General features: G+C 46.5%; 1 protein-coding gene across 3 annotated transcripts; it reads right to left on the bottom strand.

Annotated features, from left to right (window-relative positions):
• Positions 1 to 7,876: 7,876 nt before the first annotated feature.
• On the bottom strand, positions 7,877 to 13,696 carry GOT1L1 (glutamic-oxaloacetic transaminase 1 like 1). 3 transcript variants are annotated; one of them, XM_019032019.4, is made up of 9 exons: positions 13,484 to 13,696; positions 12,290 to 12,471; positions 11,228 to 11,339; positions 10,866 to 10,975; positions 10,561 to 10,653; positions 10,316 to 10,466; positions 9,299 to 9,464; positions 8,668 to 8,810; positions 7,877 to 8,082 (listed from the first exon to the last, which is right to left on the bottom strand). In XM_019032019.4, the coding sequence occupies exons 1-9, from the start codon at positions 13,596 to 13,598 to the stop codon at positions 7,889 to 7,891; spliced, it is 1,266 nt and encodes a 421-aa protein (XP_018887564.1). In that variant the 5' UTR covers positions 13,599 to 13,696; the 3' UTR covers positions 7,877 to 7,888. The 3 variants fall into 3 exon arrangements, with proteins under 3 accessions (XP_018887564.1, XP_018887565.1, XP_055204977.1); XM_019032020.4 differs by having other exon boundaries at positions 7,877 to 8,074; XM_055349002.2 differs by having other exon boundaries at positions 10,561 to 10,650.
• Between the last annotated feature and the right edge of the window lie 266 nt (positions 13,697 to 13,962).

The raw sequence follows: 13,962 nt of genomic DNA, 5'->3' as shown, positions 1-13,962 counted from the left end.
AGGGACAAATACTCTGTTTTTGTTTATCTGGGAATGTCTTAATTTCTTCTTAATTTTTGAAAGATAGTTTTGCTTGGCTTACTGCAACCTCTGCCTCCCGGGTTCAAGCAATCCTCCTGACTCAGCCTCCTGAGTAGCTGGGACCACAGATGTGCACCACCACGCCTGGCTAATTTTTGTATTTTCAGCAGAGATGGGGTTTCACATGTTGGCCAGGCTGGTCTTGAACTCCTGGCCTCAAGTGATCCATCTACCTTGGCCTCCCAAAGTGCTGGGATTACAAGTGTGAGCCACCATGCCCAGCCTCTTTCAATGTATTTTAAATAGCTGATTTGTCTAGTAAGTGCAATATCTGAGTATCCTTAGGGACAGTTTCTATTAGTTGAGTTTCTTTCTGTTTATGGACCATTCTTTTTTGTTTCTTTGTACTTCTCATAATTTTTATTATAAGAGGACATTTGAAGTAATACAATGTGGCCACTCTAGAAATCAGATTCTCTCATGCTTGTTGTCATTACTGCCGCTTGCTATTGTTTAGTGACTTTTCTCAACTGATTTATAAAGTCTGTATTCTTCGTCATATATGGCTACTAATGTCTCTACTTGGTTAGTTTAGTGGTCAGCTAATGACCGACTAGAGATTTTCTAAAATGCTTGGAACCAAAATGTGTCCCAGTCTTTGCCAAGGGGCTCTGTGTGCATGTGGGGGCCTGCCTTCATCATTCAGGTGAGCAGCTGACAACTGCCTTATCCTTTACTTCATCTTGCACAGAGCCTCAAGGTCAGCCAGAGGGGAGAGATTAGTGCCATTTTAGGTCTTTCCTGGGTATGTGCATAACCCTGTACATGCATGTGGCCCTGTAGGTTCTCAGGAATATTTTTGAGCTTTTCGAAACCCCTGTCGGTATCTCATTCCCCAGTCTTCTTGCTAAGTTTTTTGGTTAGCTTATCATTTGCCCAACTGTTATCCACTGCCTTAGACAGCTGCAAAGTTAAACCATTATCTCTCAGTGTTGCTGATGAATGTCCCGGGGAAAAGGCCTCAGCACCAAGTTAGCTCTTGTCAAACAGCCTTATGAGTGGGGTCTTCCAGGGAACCACCACACAGATCAAATAATGACAATTCTCTGGGAATGAGGCTTGAAGGAGTTTCGCCCCATTCAGCCCTATTTTGCCCCCTCTAGTGGCTGCCAGGCTACTGGTTTTCACCACGTTTGTATGTTGTTGGTTTTTTGGGGGACAGGGGGTGGGTTTTTTGTGTTTTTTGAGACAACATCTCACTCTTTTGCCCAGGTTGGAGTGCAGTGGCGCAATCTTGGCTCACTGCAACCTCCTCCTCCCATGTTCAAGTGATTCTCTAGTCTCACCCTCCCTAGTAGCTGAGATTATAGGCGCCCAGCTAATTTTAGTATTTTTACTAGAAATGGGGTTTCACCATGTTGGCCAGGCTGGTCTCAAACTCCTGACCTCAAAAGTTGGCCTCCCAAGTTCAAGTGATCCTCCCACCTCAGCCTGCCTCCTGCTGCCATACACCCGGTCTTGTCTGTCTCATCTCGTCTCATCTCATCTCGCTTTATCTTGTCTTGTCTTGTCTTGTCTTTCTTTTTTTCCCTCCCTTCCTTCCTTTACTTCCTTCCTTCCCTTCCTTCCTTCCTTCCTCCCTTCTTCCCTTCCTTCCTTCCTCCCTCTCTCCCTCTCCCTCCGTCTTTCTTTCTTTCTTTTGAAAGGGGGACAGGGTTTTGCTCTGTTGCCCAGGCTCGTCTCAAGTTTCTGGGCTCAAGCGATCCACCTGCCTCGGCCTCCCGGAGTGCTGGGATTACAGGTATCAGCCACCGTGCCCTGCTCCCCAGGAGGATATATTCTAAGGACACCAAGGCTGAAAAAAGTTTTTAGGCCAGACACTGTGGCGCACACCTGTAATCCCAGCACTTTGGGAGACTGAGGTGAGAGGATCCCTTCAGTTTAGGACTTCGAGACTAGCCTGCACAAAATAGTGAGATCTCAGCTCTGGAAAAAAAATTTTTAAGAAAATTAGTGAGACGTAGTGGCACATACCTGTAGTCCCAGCTACTTGGGACGCTGAGGCGGGAAGACCGCTTAAGCCCAGGAGGTTGAGGCTACAGTAAGCCATGATTGTGCCACTGCACCTCAGCCTGGGCAGCAGAGCCAGACCTTGTCTTAAAAAAAAATTTTTTTTTTTAAATCATTTCCAGTAATCGTATCAGTATTGGTATTATTTTTCAGAGGCTATTGTATGGGTAATGTCAGTTAAAGCAAATAAGTGACTACACTTGTGTGGTCGAAACTAGGATTTTTGGTATGAAAGAAAGGAGACTGGCCAGTCACCGTGGCTCATACCTGTAGTCCCAGCAACTTGCAAGGCTGAAGCAGGAGGATCACCTGAGCCCAGGAGTTTGAGGCTGCAGTGAGCTATGATCTCGCCACTGCACTCCAGCCTAGATGACACTGGGAAACCTCATCTCTAAACAATATTTTAAATTTTAAAATTTTTTAAATATTAAACTTGAATGTGATCAAGTCTCCAGATTTAAATTGCTATTTTCATGAAATACAGCGAGACAGAGGAACATGTTAAATGATATCATGAAGATGAAATCAGCAAAATTCACTCCGTGGGAAACCTGACAAGACAAAAGATCCAGTTCTTCAATTTTAAAAAATTGCAAGTCAAAAAAAGATGGAGGGGGAAAGTATAGATGAAAAGAAACATAAAAGACAAAATAATTGCTCTAGCTGTCGGGGCGAGGAGAATTAAGCTTTACCTTTATATGGGAGGAGTGTCAAAGAATTTTCAGAAAATGTTTAAAGCCATCACAATAACTAATTACCATATGTGATTTAGTATTTAAAAACTATTTTTTTTTTTTAGAGAGATGAGGTCTTGCTGTGTTGCCCAGACTGGCCTCGAATTCCTAGGCTCAAGCAATCTTCCCACCTGGCCCTCCTGAGTACCTCCAGAGAAGCTGGGATTATAGGCACATACCACTGCACCTGGCTTAAAATTTTTTTTTTTAAATAATAATAATACAAATATTCAGGAAATGTACATTTATGATATTATATGCATGAACATATGATATTGGATATATTATGATACCAAGCCATTGTTGATTTGGAGGTGTATGATGATGGTGTTGTGGTTATTTTAAGAGAGGAAGCCCTTGTCTTTTAGACACACATACTAAAATATTTACAGATGAAAATATGTGATGATTTGCTTCAAAATAATTTGGAAATATGTGTGGAAATGTAAAGGAAACAAGATTACCTACAATGCAATCATGGACATTGGATGATGGGTATAAGGAGACTCATATAATTCTTCCTACTGTGTTTGCAAATGTTTACAATAAAACATTTTAAATCATTAATACTTTAAACAAAGAGGGCCAGGCACGGTGGCTCACACCTGTAATCCCAGCACTTTGGGAGGCTGAGGCAGGCAGATTACCTGAGGTCAGGAGTTCGAGACCAGCCTGCCCAACATGGTGAAACCCTGTCTCTACTAAAAATACAAAAATTAGTCAGGCATGGTGGCACGCCCCTGTAGTCCCAGCTACTCAGGAGGCTAAGGCACAAGAATAAATAAATAAATAATAAAGAGTAACCAGGTATCTGAAACTAACTTTAAGAGGTGATTTAGGCTGAGCATGGTGGCTTATGCCTGTAATCCCAGCACTTTGGGAGGCCAAGGCGGGTGGATCACCTGAGGTCAGGAGTTCAAGACCAGCCTGACCAACAAGGTGAAACGCTGTCTCTACTAGAAATATAAAAATTAGCTGGGCTTGATGGCAGGCACCTGTAATCCCAGCTACTCGGGAGGCTGAGATAGGAGAATTGCTTGAACCTGGTAGGCGGAGTTTGCAGTGAGCCGAGATCGCACCACTGCACCCCAACCTGGGTGATGGAGTGAGACTGAGACTCCGTCTAAAAAAAAAAAAAAAAAGAGGTGATTTAGGCAGAAGATACTTTCAAAAAAGGTTTAAGTGAATCTTGAGTGTGAAGTCAATAGTGGGGAATGGAAGCCAATTAGGAACAAAGGTTGAGAGGATAACCAGTCTGTCCGCCAAATCCTGCCAGCATCCTGGGCTGGGTACACTAGAAATCCTTGTGGCTCATGTAATCCACTAGTAAGAAAGGTCAAAGACAATAGTCTTGCTTTAGTAGTTCAAAGCTTTCTGACCTCCGTAACATGAGAGTCCATGATTTTCTTAGGCTCAGGAGGGTGGGGAGAACGTTGGCTGAATAAATTATCTCCTGATGCTAGTACACCTTTGAGAACAGTTAAAACCTGCCATCTGCAAGCACTGAGGGTTCTCTAGAGTTATTCTGACATTGGGACAAGAAGCCTTTAGAACCTGGGGACAAAGGAGCCATCAGAAGACCTGAAGAAGAACCTGAGACTGTGGACAAATACAGGGGCTCAAAATAAAACCCATCTCTAAACAACAGGAAGCCAGAGGAGATGGCTATGTTTGTTCTATGAACTTTCTTGCAAGCCTCCTCACAATCACCTCTAGTCAGATGCCCTGTGTATTAGCTTGTTTTCACACTGCTAATAAAAACATACTGAGATTGACTAATTTATAAAGAAAAAGAGGTTTAATGGACTCACAGTTCCACGTGGCTGTAGAGGCTTCACAATCATGGAGGAAGGCAAAAGGCACATCTTACATGGTGGCAGACAAGAGACAACAAGAGCCAAGTGAAAGGGGAAATCCCTTATAAAACCATCAGATCTAATGAGACTTATTCACTATCACGAGAACAGTATGGGGGAAACCACCCCCATGATTGAATTATCTCCCACTGGGTCCCTCCCACATGTGGGAATTATGGGAGCTACAATTCAAGATCAGATTTAGGGGGGGACACAGCCAAACCATATCACTCTGCTACCTCTCATAAGAATTACAGTCTTTGGGAAGGGGATTTTCTTTTCCAGGCAGGAGCCTACTAACCTTGGCAGCCAGGTTTTTGGATCTCAAGCCCAACCCTATGAGGCTGATCACTTGTCTGTACTCCCTGCAGGAGCAATCCTCAGGGGATGCAAGGAAGCTGAAAATGGGCTTGCCTGAATCTTCCTGCTAAACCCACCTCTGAATCTAATTGAACATGTGTGTTGGAGGTCTCTGAGGCCACCTGCAGGCTCTCACAGGACTCAGCATAGCTGTTACACTTGTGGTTACAGTTTATTACAGTGAAAGGAAACGGGGTGAAATCAGCAAGGGAAAAAGGCACAGGGTGGAGTCCACGAGAAACCAGGCACAAACTTCCAGTTGTCTTCACTGAGTGGATTCACACAGAACAGTGCTTAATTCTCTCAGCAACAGTGTGTGACAACACATGTGAAGTGCTGCCAACCAGGGAAGCCCCCCTAAGCCTTGGTGTCCAGAGTTTTTATTGGGGATCAATTACATAGTCATGCAGTACCCATATAACGGACCTTAGCTGCTCAGTCTCCAGCCCCAAGAAGTCAAACTAATAGATGCATCCCAAGGTCTTGGGCCACAAAGACACTCTTATCAGGTAGGACACTCAAGGGTCTGGATGCACACCCCAGGAGCCAGTGAGGCCCAGTCCTGAAGACCCTTGGAATATGCAGGGTTTGGGTAACTAAGTCCTCCTGGGCTAACCCTTTACTGAAACACTTATTAGCACTTACTACATTTCACCTTTCATTGTTATCTACATTTTTATCATTGTGGTATTGTGATTTATGATAAGAAATAGATTCGTTCGCTGTCCAGTTTCTGGCACAGAACTCCTAAAAACCCCTGGAGGCCAGACACAGTGGCTCACGCCTATAATCCCAGCACTTTGGGATGCGGAGCCGGACGGATTACTTGAGGTCAGGCCAGAGTTTGAGACCAGCCTGATCAACATGGTGAAACCCCGTTTCTAGTTAAAAAAAAAAAAAATAGGCAGGCACGGTGGCACATGCCTGTAATCCCAGCTACTTGGGAGGCTGAGGCAGGAGAATTGCTTGAACCCAGGAGGCGGAGGTTGCAGTGAGCCAAGATCATGCCATTGCACTCCAGCCTGGGCAACAAGACTGAAACTCCATCTTAAAAAAAATAAAACAAACCCTTGGAATTTCCAAAGCATTAAGAAGTGTAGAGTGAAAGGAGCACTGTTTATTATTCCTGATGAGACCTCTTCAACCACAGCTGAGTTTATGTTAATGAGGTCACTGTTCGAAAGCCCATAAGGATGGTTGGCTTGTTGTGGGAGGGGCCGACAATGTGATTAGAAGGTTGGACCTTTTAGCCTACCCCTGACCTCTGGGGAGAGGAGAGGGACTGGGTGGAGGTTGAGTTAATCAACAACGGCCAATGTTTTAGTCCATCATGTCTGTGCAATGAAGCCTTCATAAAAACCCCTAACTAAAGGGTTTGGGAGAGCTTCCAGGTTGCTGAACATATGGAGGAGCTGGGAGGGCGAACCCAGAGAGACCATGGAAGCTCCACGCCCCTTTCCTCCATGCCCCTTTCCCTATGCGTGTCTTCCATCTGGCTGTTCCTGAGTTGTATCCTTTTATAACAAACTGATAATCTAGTAAATAAACTATTTTCCTGAGATATGTGAATTGTTCTGGCAAATTATCAAACCCAAGGAAGGAGTGGTAGGAACCCCAGTTTATAGCAGATGCACAAATCACACCACTGGACATGTGACTGGCATCTGAAGTGGGGTGCAGTCTTGAGCCATTCACCTCTGGAATATGATGCTAACTCCAGGTAGGTAGTATCAGAATCTATTGAATTGGGCTGGGCATGGTGGTTCACGCCTGTAATCCCAGCATTTTCGGAGGCTGAGGCGGGTGAATCACCTGAGAAAAGGAGTCCAAGACCAACCTGGCCAACATGGTGAAACCCCGTCTCTAAGAAAAATACAAAAATTAGCCGGTCATGGTGGCACATACCTGTAGTCCCAGCTACTTGGGAGACTGAGGCAGGAGAATCTCTTGAACCTGGGAGGTGGCGGTTGCAGTGAGCTGAGATTGCACAACTGCACTGCAGCCTGGGCGACAGAGACGCCATCTCAAGAAAAGAAAAAATAAAAAAGAATCTATTGAATTTTAAGACACCCAACTGATGTCCACCAAAGAACTGAATTAATTGTGTGGGAAACCCCGTACAATCTGGTGTCAGAATTGAGAATCACAGTAGAGGAGAGAGAAAAAAGAGTTTTTCCTTTCAACCATATAAATTGTGTCTCCCCAACGAGAGTGGAGGGCACCAACTGTGTCATATACCTGTTGGTATCCTGGGAGTTTGCAGAGTCCCATGTATTAGTAGATGCCCGATAAACATTTATTTTTTCTTATCATGTCAGTGACACTTGCTCAGGTTGTTATTGACCTAGGATATCCTTCCAGCTTCTATTAGTTATTATTCATCCAATCCATTCATCTGTCTATCAATATCCCAATCAAGTGCTTCCTCCTCATGAGATGCTCCCCATCTATTCTGGCCCACTTTGACGTATTTCTTTTCTAAATTCCTGGCACATTTTCTGTTTATATATTCTGACTTCTGTCACATTCAGCCTTAAAATGTTACTTAAGTGTTTTATGTGACTAAGGCTTGTCTCCCAACTAGACTGTAAGTGTCTGGAGAAAACAGGCTGGTTTCTACCTGTTTTTTTGTACTCCCTTTCACGGCCAGCTCAGGGCCTTAATGTAGTAGGTGCTCAATAAATATGAGATGGCCAATGAAGGTAGATACACCCTTCCCCTCTGGGCCTTTCTCTCTCTCTCTCTCTCTCTGTCTCTTTCTCTGTACTGAGGCCAGACCACTGCTTCATAAATAAGCAAAGAAATGAACTGTAGTAATGAATAATCAGCACAAGATTTTTGCAAAGACTAAAGTTTTATTCCAATCAGGGTTTTTTTTTCCTTTGGAAGACACATCTCTGAGCTCTCTGTGAGGAGGACAGCCTCATTGATGCCCTCAGTGATGTAATTTATGTTGTTGGCATTGATGCAGCTGAAGTTAATCTGACCGTTCTTGGGGATATAGATGTGCTTCTTCCTGACCAGGTATTCCACCTGCTGGGCTAAAATCATGACAAGGTCTCAGATCCCGAGACTGGCCATCTCGAATTCTCCTCTAGCCCAGGCTGGTTTATTTTCTTATTTTTTATTGATTGATTGATTGAGATGGAGTTTTGCTCTTGTTGCCCAGGCTGGAGTTCAATGGTGCAATCTTGGCTCACTGCAACCTTCGCCTCCCAGGTTCAAGCGATTCTCCTGCCTCAACCTCCCAAGTAGCTATGATTACAGGATGCACCACCATGCACGGCTAATTTTCATATTTTATTTTTTAGTAGAGACGGGGTTTCACCATGTTGGCCAGGCTGGTCTCGAACTCCTGACCTCAGGTGACCCACCCACCTCTGCCTCCCAAAGTGTTGGGATTACAGGCATGAGCCACTGCACCGGGCACCCAGGCTGGTTTATGAAGGATAGGGAGTGTCGGTACTTCTGGGGGTCCAGAAGTGTCTTTAAAGCAGCCCATTTTCCAGAGGACAGAATCAAAATCTGGAGTGAAGCTAGGAACTGGTCACCTAGTCAGTGAAGTTTAATGCTCAAATACAGGCCAAAGGTCAGAAAGGGGGGACACCAGCCCCCTAGACCCTTACAGTTGAGTCCAAGATAGCCGTGGGTCCCACTCTGCTCGGTGATGTGACCCCAGGACCCAGGGGTTCCCAGGAGCCGGAGTTTCTCCTTCACTTTTTCCTTGGTTAGCATGATGTTCTCTACAACTTCTTTTAGACTCTGCTTCCTACCAAGGAAGGACAATGAGAAAGGAGGGTGTGAGGTCCCCCTTGCCCTCAAACCTCCCTCATTGCCAGTCCACTCTTCTTACCTTCAAAGGTCTCCAACAGAGTGCCAGAGGCTCTGGGATGATTATGAGTGGGAGGGAGGTTTGATCTCATATTCATTTAAGCAAACCAGGGAGGCTCCCAGGCAGATTTTGCCAGAGTTGCAAGCCCCTGATGCTCTCTAATCTCCCCAAGCAATCTGGAAGAGTTCATATAACTCATTGGCCTGGGTGCAAAACAAATGTCCTATCACTCTGTCCCCTAAGGCAACCCTTGGCATAGCCACCACCATTGGTACACATCAGGTCCTTAGTAAATGTTGATGAATGAATGGAGTAAAAAGGCCACATGGGCAGGAGAGAAGCACCCTGCCGAATCCTGCAGATCAGCAGGTCTGCAGGCACCCAGGGCCTCTCCCATCCCTTCCTGCTCCAGCCCTCACCCTTACCATTCTCCCAGCAGAGCAGGGTTGCAGAGGATGGAGGTGATGATACGTGCACCCGTGTTGGGGGGGTTTAGCCACAGAGCCTGGGCTAATCCTTCCAGCTGGGAGAGGACACACAGCAGCTGCTGGTTGTTGACTGCCACCACCACTAGGATCCCCACTCCTTCATCTGCAGTGTTGGGAAGACAGCCTCAGCCTCAGCCCCTTCCTCCACTCCCAAGGCCTTCACCTAGATCTCAACCTCCAACCTTGCAGAAGAAAGGGTTGAACCACAAGGCCCTCATTGCAGCCAAGCCAGGGTGATATTCAGGCTCCAGGAAGTTGCCAGAGGCTCTCCTTCCAGCAAAAGTACCCATAAGTCAGAGTCTTAAAGGAGGAAGGAATTTGAAAGATCACTAAGTTCTACTCTCCTGTTTTTTCCTTTCCTTTCCTTTTTTATTTTTATTTTTATTTTTAATTTGTTTAAAGTGACCATCTCTCTCTGTTGCCCAGGCTAGAGTGCAATGGTGGAATCATAGCTCACTGCAACCTCTACCTCCTGGGCTTAAGCAATCCTCCTGCCTCAGCCCCCCGGGTAGGTAGGACTACTGGTGTGTACCACCATGCCCAACTAATTTTTTTAATTGTTTGTAGAGACAGGGTCTCGGTGTGTTGCCCAGGCTGGTCTTGAATTCCTGGCCTCAAGTGATCACCTAACCTCGACCTCCCAAAGGAGGGATTAGGAGGTGTCAACTGGGATTACAGGTGTCACCCACCATGCCAGCCCCACCCTCTCATCTTATAGTTGAGGAAACAGAGGCCTGAGGGGGTGAAATGATCCAAGCCAAGCTGGGTTGGGTTCTGTTACTAGATTTAGTAACAGAACCAAATTCTAGCTCAGTGCTCCCCACTTCTGCCTCTATAGTGCTCTCCCTGGAGTCCTTGGCTCCCTCCCGAGGATGAGATATCAAAAACATCACTGTGCTGTGAGTGCAGCACCACTTCAGCAACAGACCCTCCCTTCTTCTGCCTGTACCATACCATAAATGCCAAAATTCTTGGACAGAGACTGGCTGCAGAAGAACTCAAAGCCTTGAGACACAAAGTATTGTAAGATTCTAGTATCTTCTTCCAAGTCACTGGTGTATAAACCTTGACAGGGAATATCAAAAAATGGGAATATCTGCTTGCTCTGTAGGAGAAAGGAGAACAAAAAAAGAATGAGACAGATGGAGGAGAGAGCAGAGAGTCAAAGACAGGAAGGTCGGGTGGGAGATTGGGTTTACCTTTATCATGGACATCAACTTTGCCCACCCACTTGGTGTCAACTTGCAGTCGATAATGTTCCCCATCACAAGGACACAGCCATGTGGGATCTGCTGCAGGTACAGACGGTCTCATCAGGTTTCACCCCCACCCAGGAGTGGCGGCCCCAGGGCATTTGGGGGTGAAGTGCTCCTCCATGTTAGTTACCATTGAAGGGCCTTCAAACCTGGAAAAGGTCTTGGATGACTTAAGAGGTGTGGGGAGGAGAGGAACATTAGGCTGTAAGTCAGCTCTGGGGGGCAGTTTCTGAGCGGGGCCCCTCTACCTCCACCACATTGAGGAGTATGTCGGGGTCCATGCATAGCTTCTTGGGGTCCCAGACGGAGTATTCATAAACTGTAAAGCCCATGTCCTGGAAGACGAGTCCATGCAGTTCTGTGGGAACACAGCCCCCCACTAGCTGGTACATGGGAAACAGAGAGATGGAGACAGAGGTACTGGAGTGTGGGGCTGAGAGTCACTGGCTGAAGGTGGGACATTAACAGGAAAAGGACATAAATAGCTTGGCTTGTCTGCCATTTTGCTCATGACAGAGAATGAGGGATAACAGTGAAGATGGCAAATGGGGTGAGGATTAGGAACAAGGGACGGGGATTTGCTGTTCCCCTCATCTTGGGTAAGACTAACCTTTTTGAGAAGAGATGATGTAAACTATACGAGCATCCTTATGCCAAGCTCTGAGAAACTGGATGCCAAGCTGGAAGGCACCACTGTCACCAACAGTGTGTACACCTCCTACCTGCCAGCAAGACATAGACAGAAATAGGCCAGGTGTGGTGGCTCACACCTGTAATTCCAGCACTTTGGGAGGCCGGGGTGGGTGGATCACTCGAAGTCATGGGCAACATGGTGAAACCCCGTATCTACTAAAAATACAAAAATTAGCCAGATGTGGTGGTGGGCGCCTGTAATCCCCACTACTCAAGAGGCTGAGGCAGGAGAATCACTTGAACCCGGAAGGCAGAAGTTGCAGTGAGCGGAGATCAGGCCACTGCACTCCAGTCTGGGTGACAGAGTGAGACTCCGTCTCAAAAAAGTAATAAGTAAATAAACATTAAAAAATAAAAAGAAATAGACAGAAATAACACTCTAAAACAGTAATGGAGGCCAGGCGCAGTAGCTCAAGCCTGTAATCCCAGCACTTTGGGAGGACGAGGCAGGGAATCCCCTGAGGCCAGGAGTTTGAGACCAGCCTGGCCAACATGGTGAAACCCTGTCTCTACAAAAAATACAAAAATTAGCTGGGCATGGTAGCACACGCCTGTGATTCCAGCTACTCAGGAGGATGCAGCACATGAATTGCTTGAACCTGGGAGGTGGAGGTTGCAGTGAGCCGAGATGGCACCACTGCACTCTAGCCTGGGTGACAGAGTGAGACTCTGTCTCAAAAAATGTATATAATAGGTTAAAAAATAAAACAGTAATGGGAATACTAACACCACCTCCAATTCAGATCATTCCTGTCTTGAAAGAGCTTTCAAATCAGCAGTGTGAGCAGGTGGGAATACCACTGGACTGGGATTCCGATCCTGACTCGATGGCTAAGGACTTGTGGACTCTCTGAGCCTCAGGTATCTCTTTTATCAATACCAGGGGGCCCTCCAAGGTCCCTTTCGGGTTTAAGGTTGTGCAGACCCAGATCCCCACTCTCTGTCTCTAAATGAGCCAGGTGAGGGCCCACCTTCTCACCCTGTTCTCCACAATGGCTTGGCTGTGCTTTCCAAAGAGGAGTGCTAGAGAGGCCTGGATGAATGATTTCAGGCCCATGGTGGGCAAGTACTCATAATTCAGGGAGGGATCCTGTGAAATCTGTAGTCGAGTCTTCTGCACCACGAGAGAAACCCAGGGATGGCCTTCATTTGTCATGCAGACTGTGAGGAAAACCACAGAGGGAGCTCCAGATGCCTGGTTTGGGCCCCCAGGGCTGAGCTCTGCAGACAGCCCACAAACAAATCTGTCCTGGACTCCATGGGGCTGTGGGAAGGTGCCTGTGAAAATACAACTTTCCCTTTTCTTTTCTCCTTGATGAAAAGAATATGCTGTTAGTGAATGTGTATTATTTTTGTCTTTTAAAAAAAGACAACTGAAACCTATGCCATTTTAAAGGTTAAAAATTATACAAGCCCAGGATCAGTGGCTCAAGCCTGTAATCCCAGCACTTCGGGAGGCTAAGGTGGGTGGATCACTTGAGTTCAGGAGTTCAAGACCAGCCTGGGCAACATGATGAAACCCTGTCTCTACAAAAAAATACAAAACAGCCAGACGTGGCCAGCGCCTGTAGTCCCAGCTACTCAGGAGGCTGAGGCAGGAGGATGGTTTGAGCCCGGGAGGCAAAGGTGGCAGTGAGCTGAGATTTTGCCACTGCACTTCAGCCTGGGCAACAGAGTGAGGCCCTGTCTCAAGAAAAAAAAAAAAAAAATATATATATATATATATATATATGCAAAATGAGACTTATAGGTAGATGAAGCTAAATAAAGGTAACCCTGAATTTCACAGTGGTGAGCCCCAGTTGCATAGCAGAAGGCTCAATCTGGAGAACCATTCTTGGTTCAAGAACAGGAAGAGAAAGAGAAAGAGAGAGAGAGGAGGTAAGAATCTGAAGAAGTGTGGGATGGCCATGCAGGCCCCCAAGCATAGAGTTGTGGAAGAGGACATAGCTCTCACCAAATCCCTAGAAGCCCCCAGAGAAGGGCAGAGAGCATGGAATGACCTGGGACCTTATCTGCACTTTTCCCCACTGGGTAATTCTGTTAACAAGAAAAGATCTCTCCACCCGCAGAAGCTTGGGCTGCACCCCTCCCCCTGCAGCAGGGAACACTGTCCTTCTAGAGGCAGTTACCATCACTTAAGTCTTATACTTCAGAACTGCTAGGCATCTACCTCTATAGGCTAAGAATATCTTGTTCGGGTAATCATCTTGTTTGTAGGTCTTTAACAAGCTGCCCTCTAGCTTGTGGGCGAGGGGCACATCCATGAACACTGAAAGGGTGGGCATAACTGAGACGAAACTGGAGCCAAGACTATGTGTCTCTGCTCCTGTGTTCCGCTTCTGCCCAGAAGTCTTCCTCCAAGGCTGGGCCGGGCAGTCCTGCCTCTTCCTGGAACCTTGGCAGCCCCAGTGCAGAGGCGCTGGACAACGGGTTGCCAGGGCAACAGAACCTCATGATCTTTGTGGTGGCGATCCACAGGGGCCACAGGAACATTCCAGGGTACTTAAGGAGAATCTCCTCAGACAGCAGGCAGGGCAGGATAACAATCTCCGGAATTCCCAAGCCGGTTTCCCTCACTCAGTGCCTTCTCTTCTCTAGCCCCAGGTGGCTCAGTCCAAAGTAACAAGCCCACTCCTTAGAGGACAGGGC

The sequence above is a fragment of the Gorilla gorilla genome, chromosome 7 (genome assembly GCF_029281585.2).
Source record: "Gorilla gorilla gorilla isolate KB3781 chromosome 7, NHGRI_mGorGor1-v2.1_pri, whole genome shotgun sequence".
Classification (NCBI taxonomy): domain Eukaryota; kingdom Metazoa; phylum Chordata; class Mammalia; order Primates; family Hominidae; genus Gorilla; species Gorilla gorilla.
Note: the sequence above shows the minus strand (reverse complement) of the source record. Positions and strands in the feature narration are given on the sequence as shown.

Excerpts from the sequence above, each read along its gene's own strand:
- GOT1L1 (XM_019032019.4), bottom strand. The coding sequence starts at position 13,598 with ATGCCCACCCTTTCAGTGTTCATGGATGTGCCCCTCGCCCACAAGCTA. Across the intron at positions 10,976-11,227 it reads CATCATCTCTTCTCAAAAAG|AACTGCATGGACTCGTCTTC; the intron begins GTTAGTCTTACC and ends GTGTTCCCACAG. Across the intron at positions 9,465-10,315 it reads CAAGAATTTTGGCATTTATG|ATGAAGGAGTGGGGATCCTA; the intron begins GTATGGTACAGG and ends CCAACACTGCAG.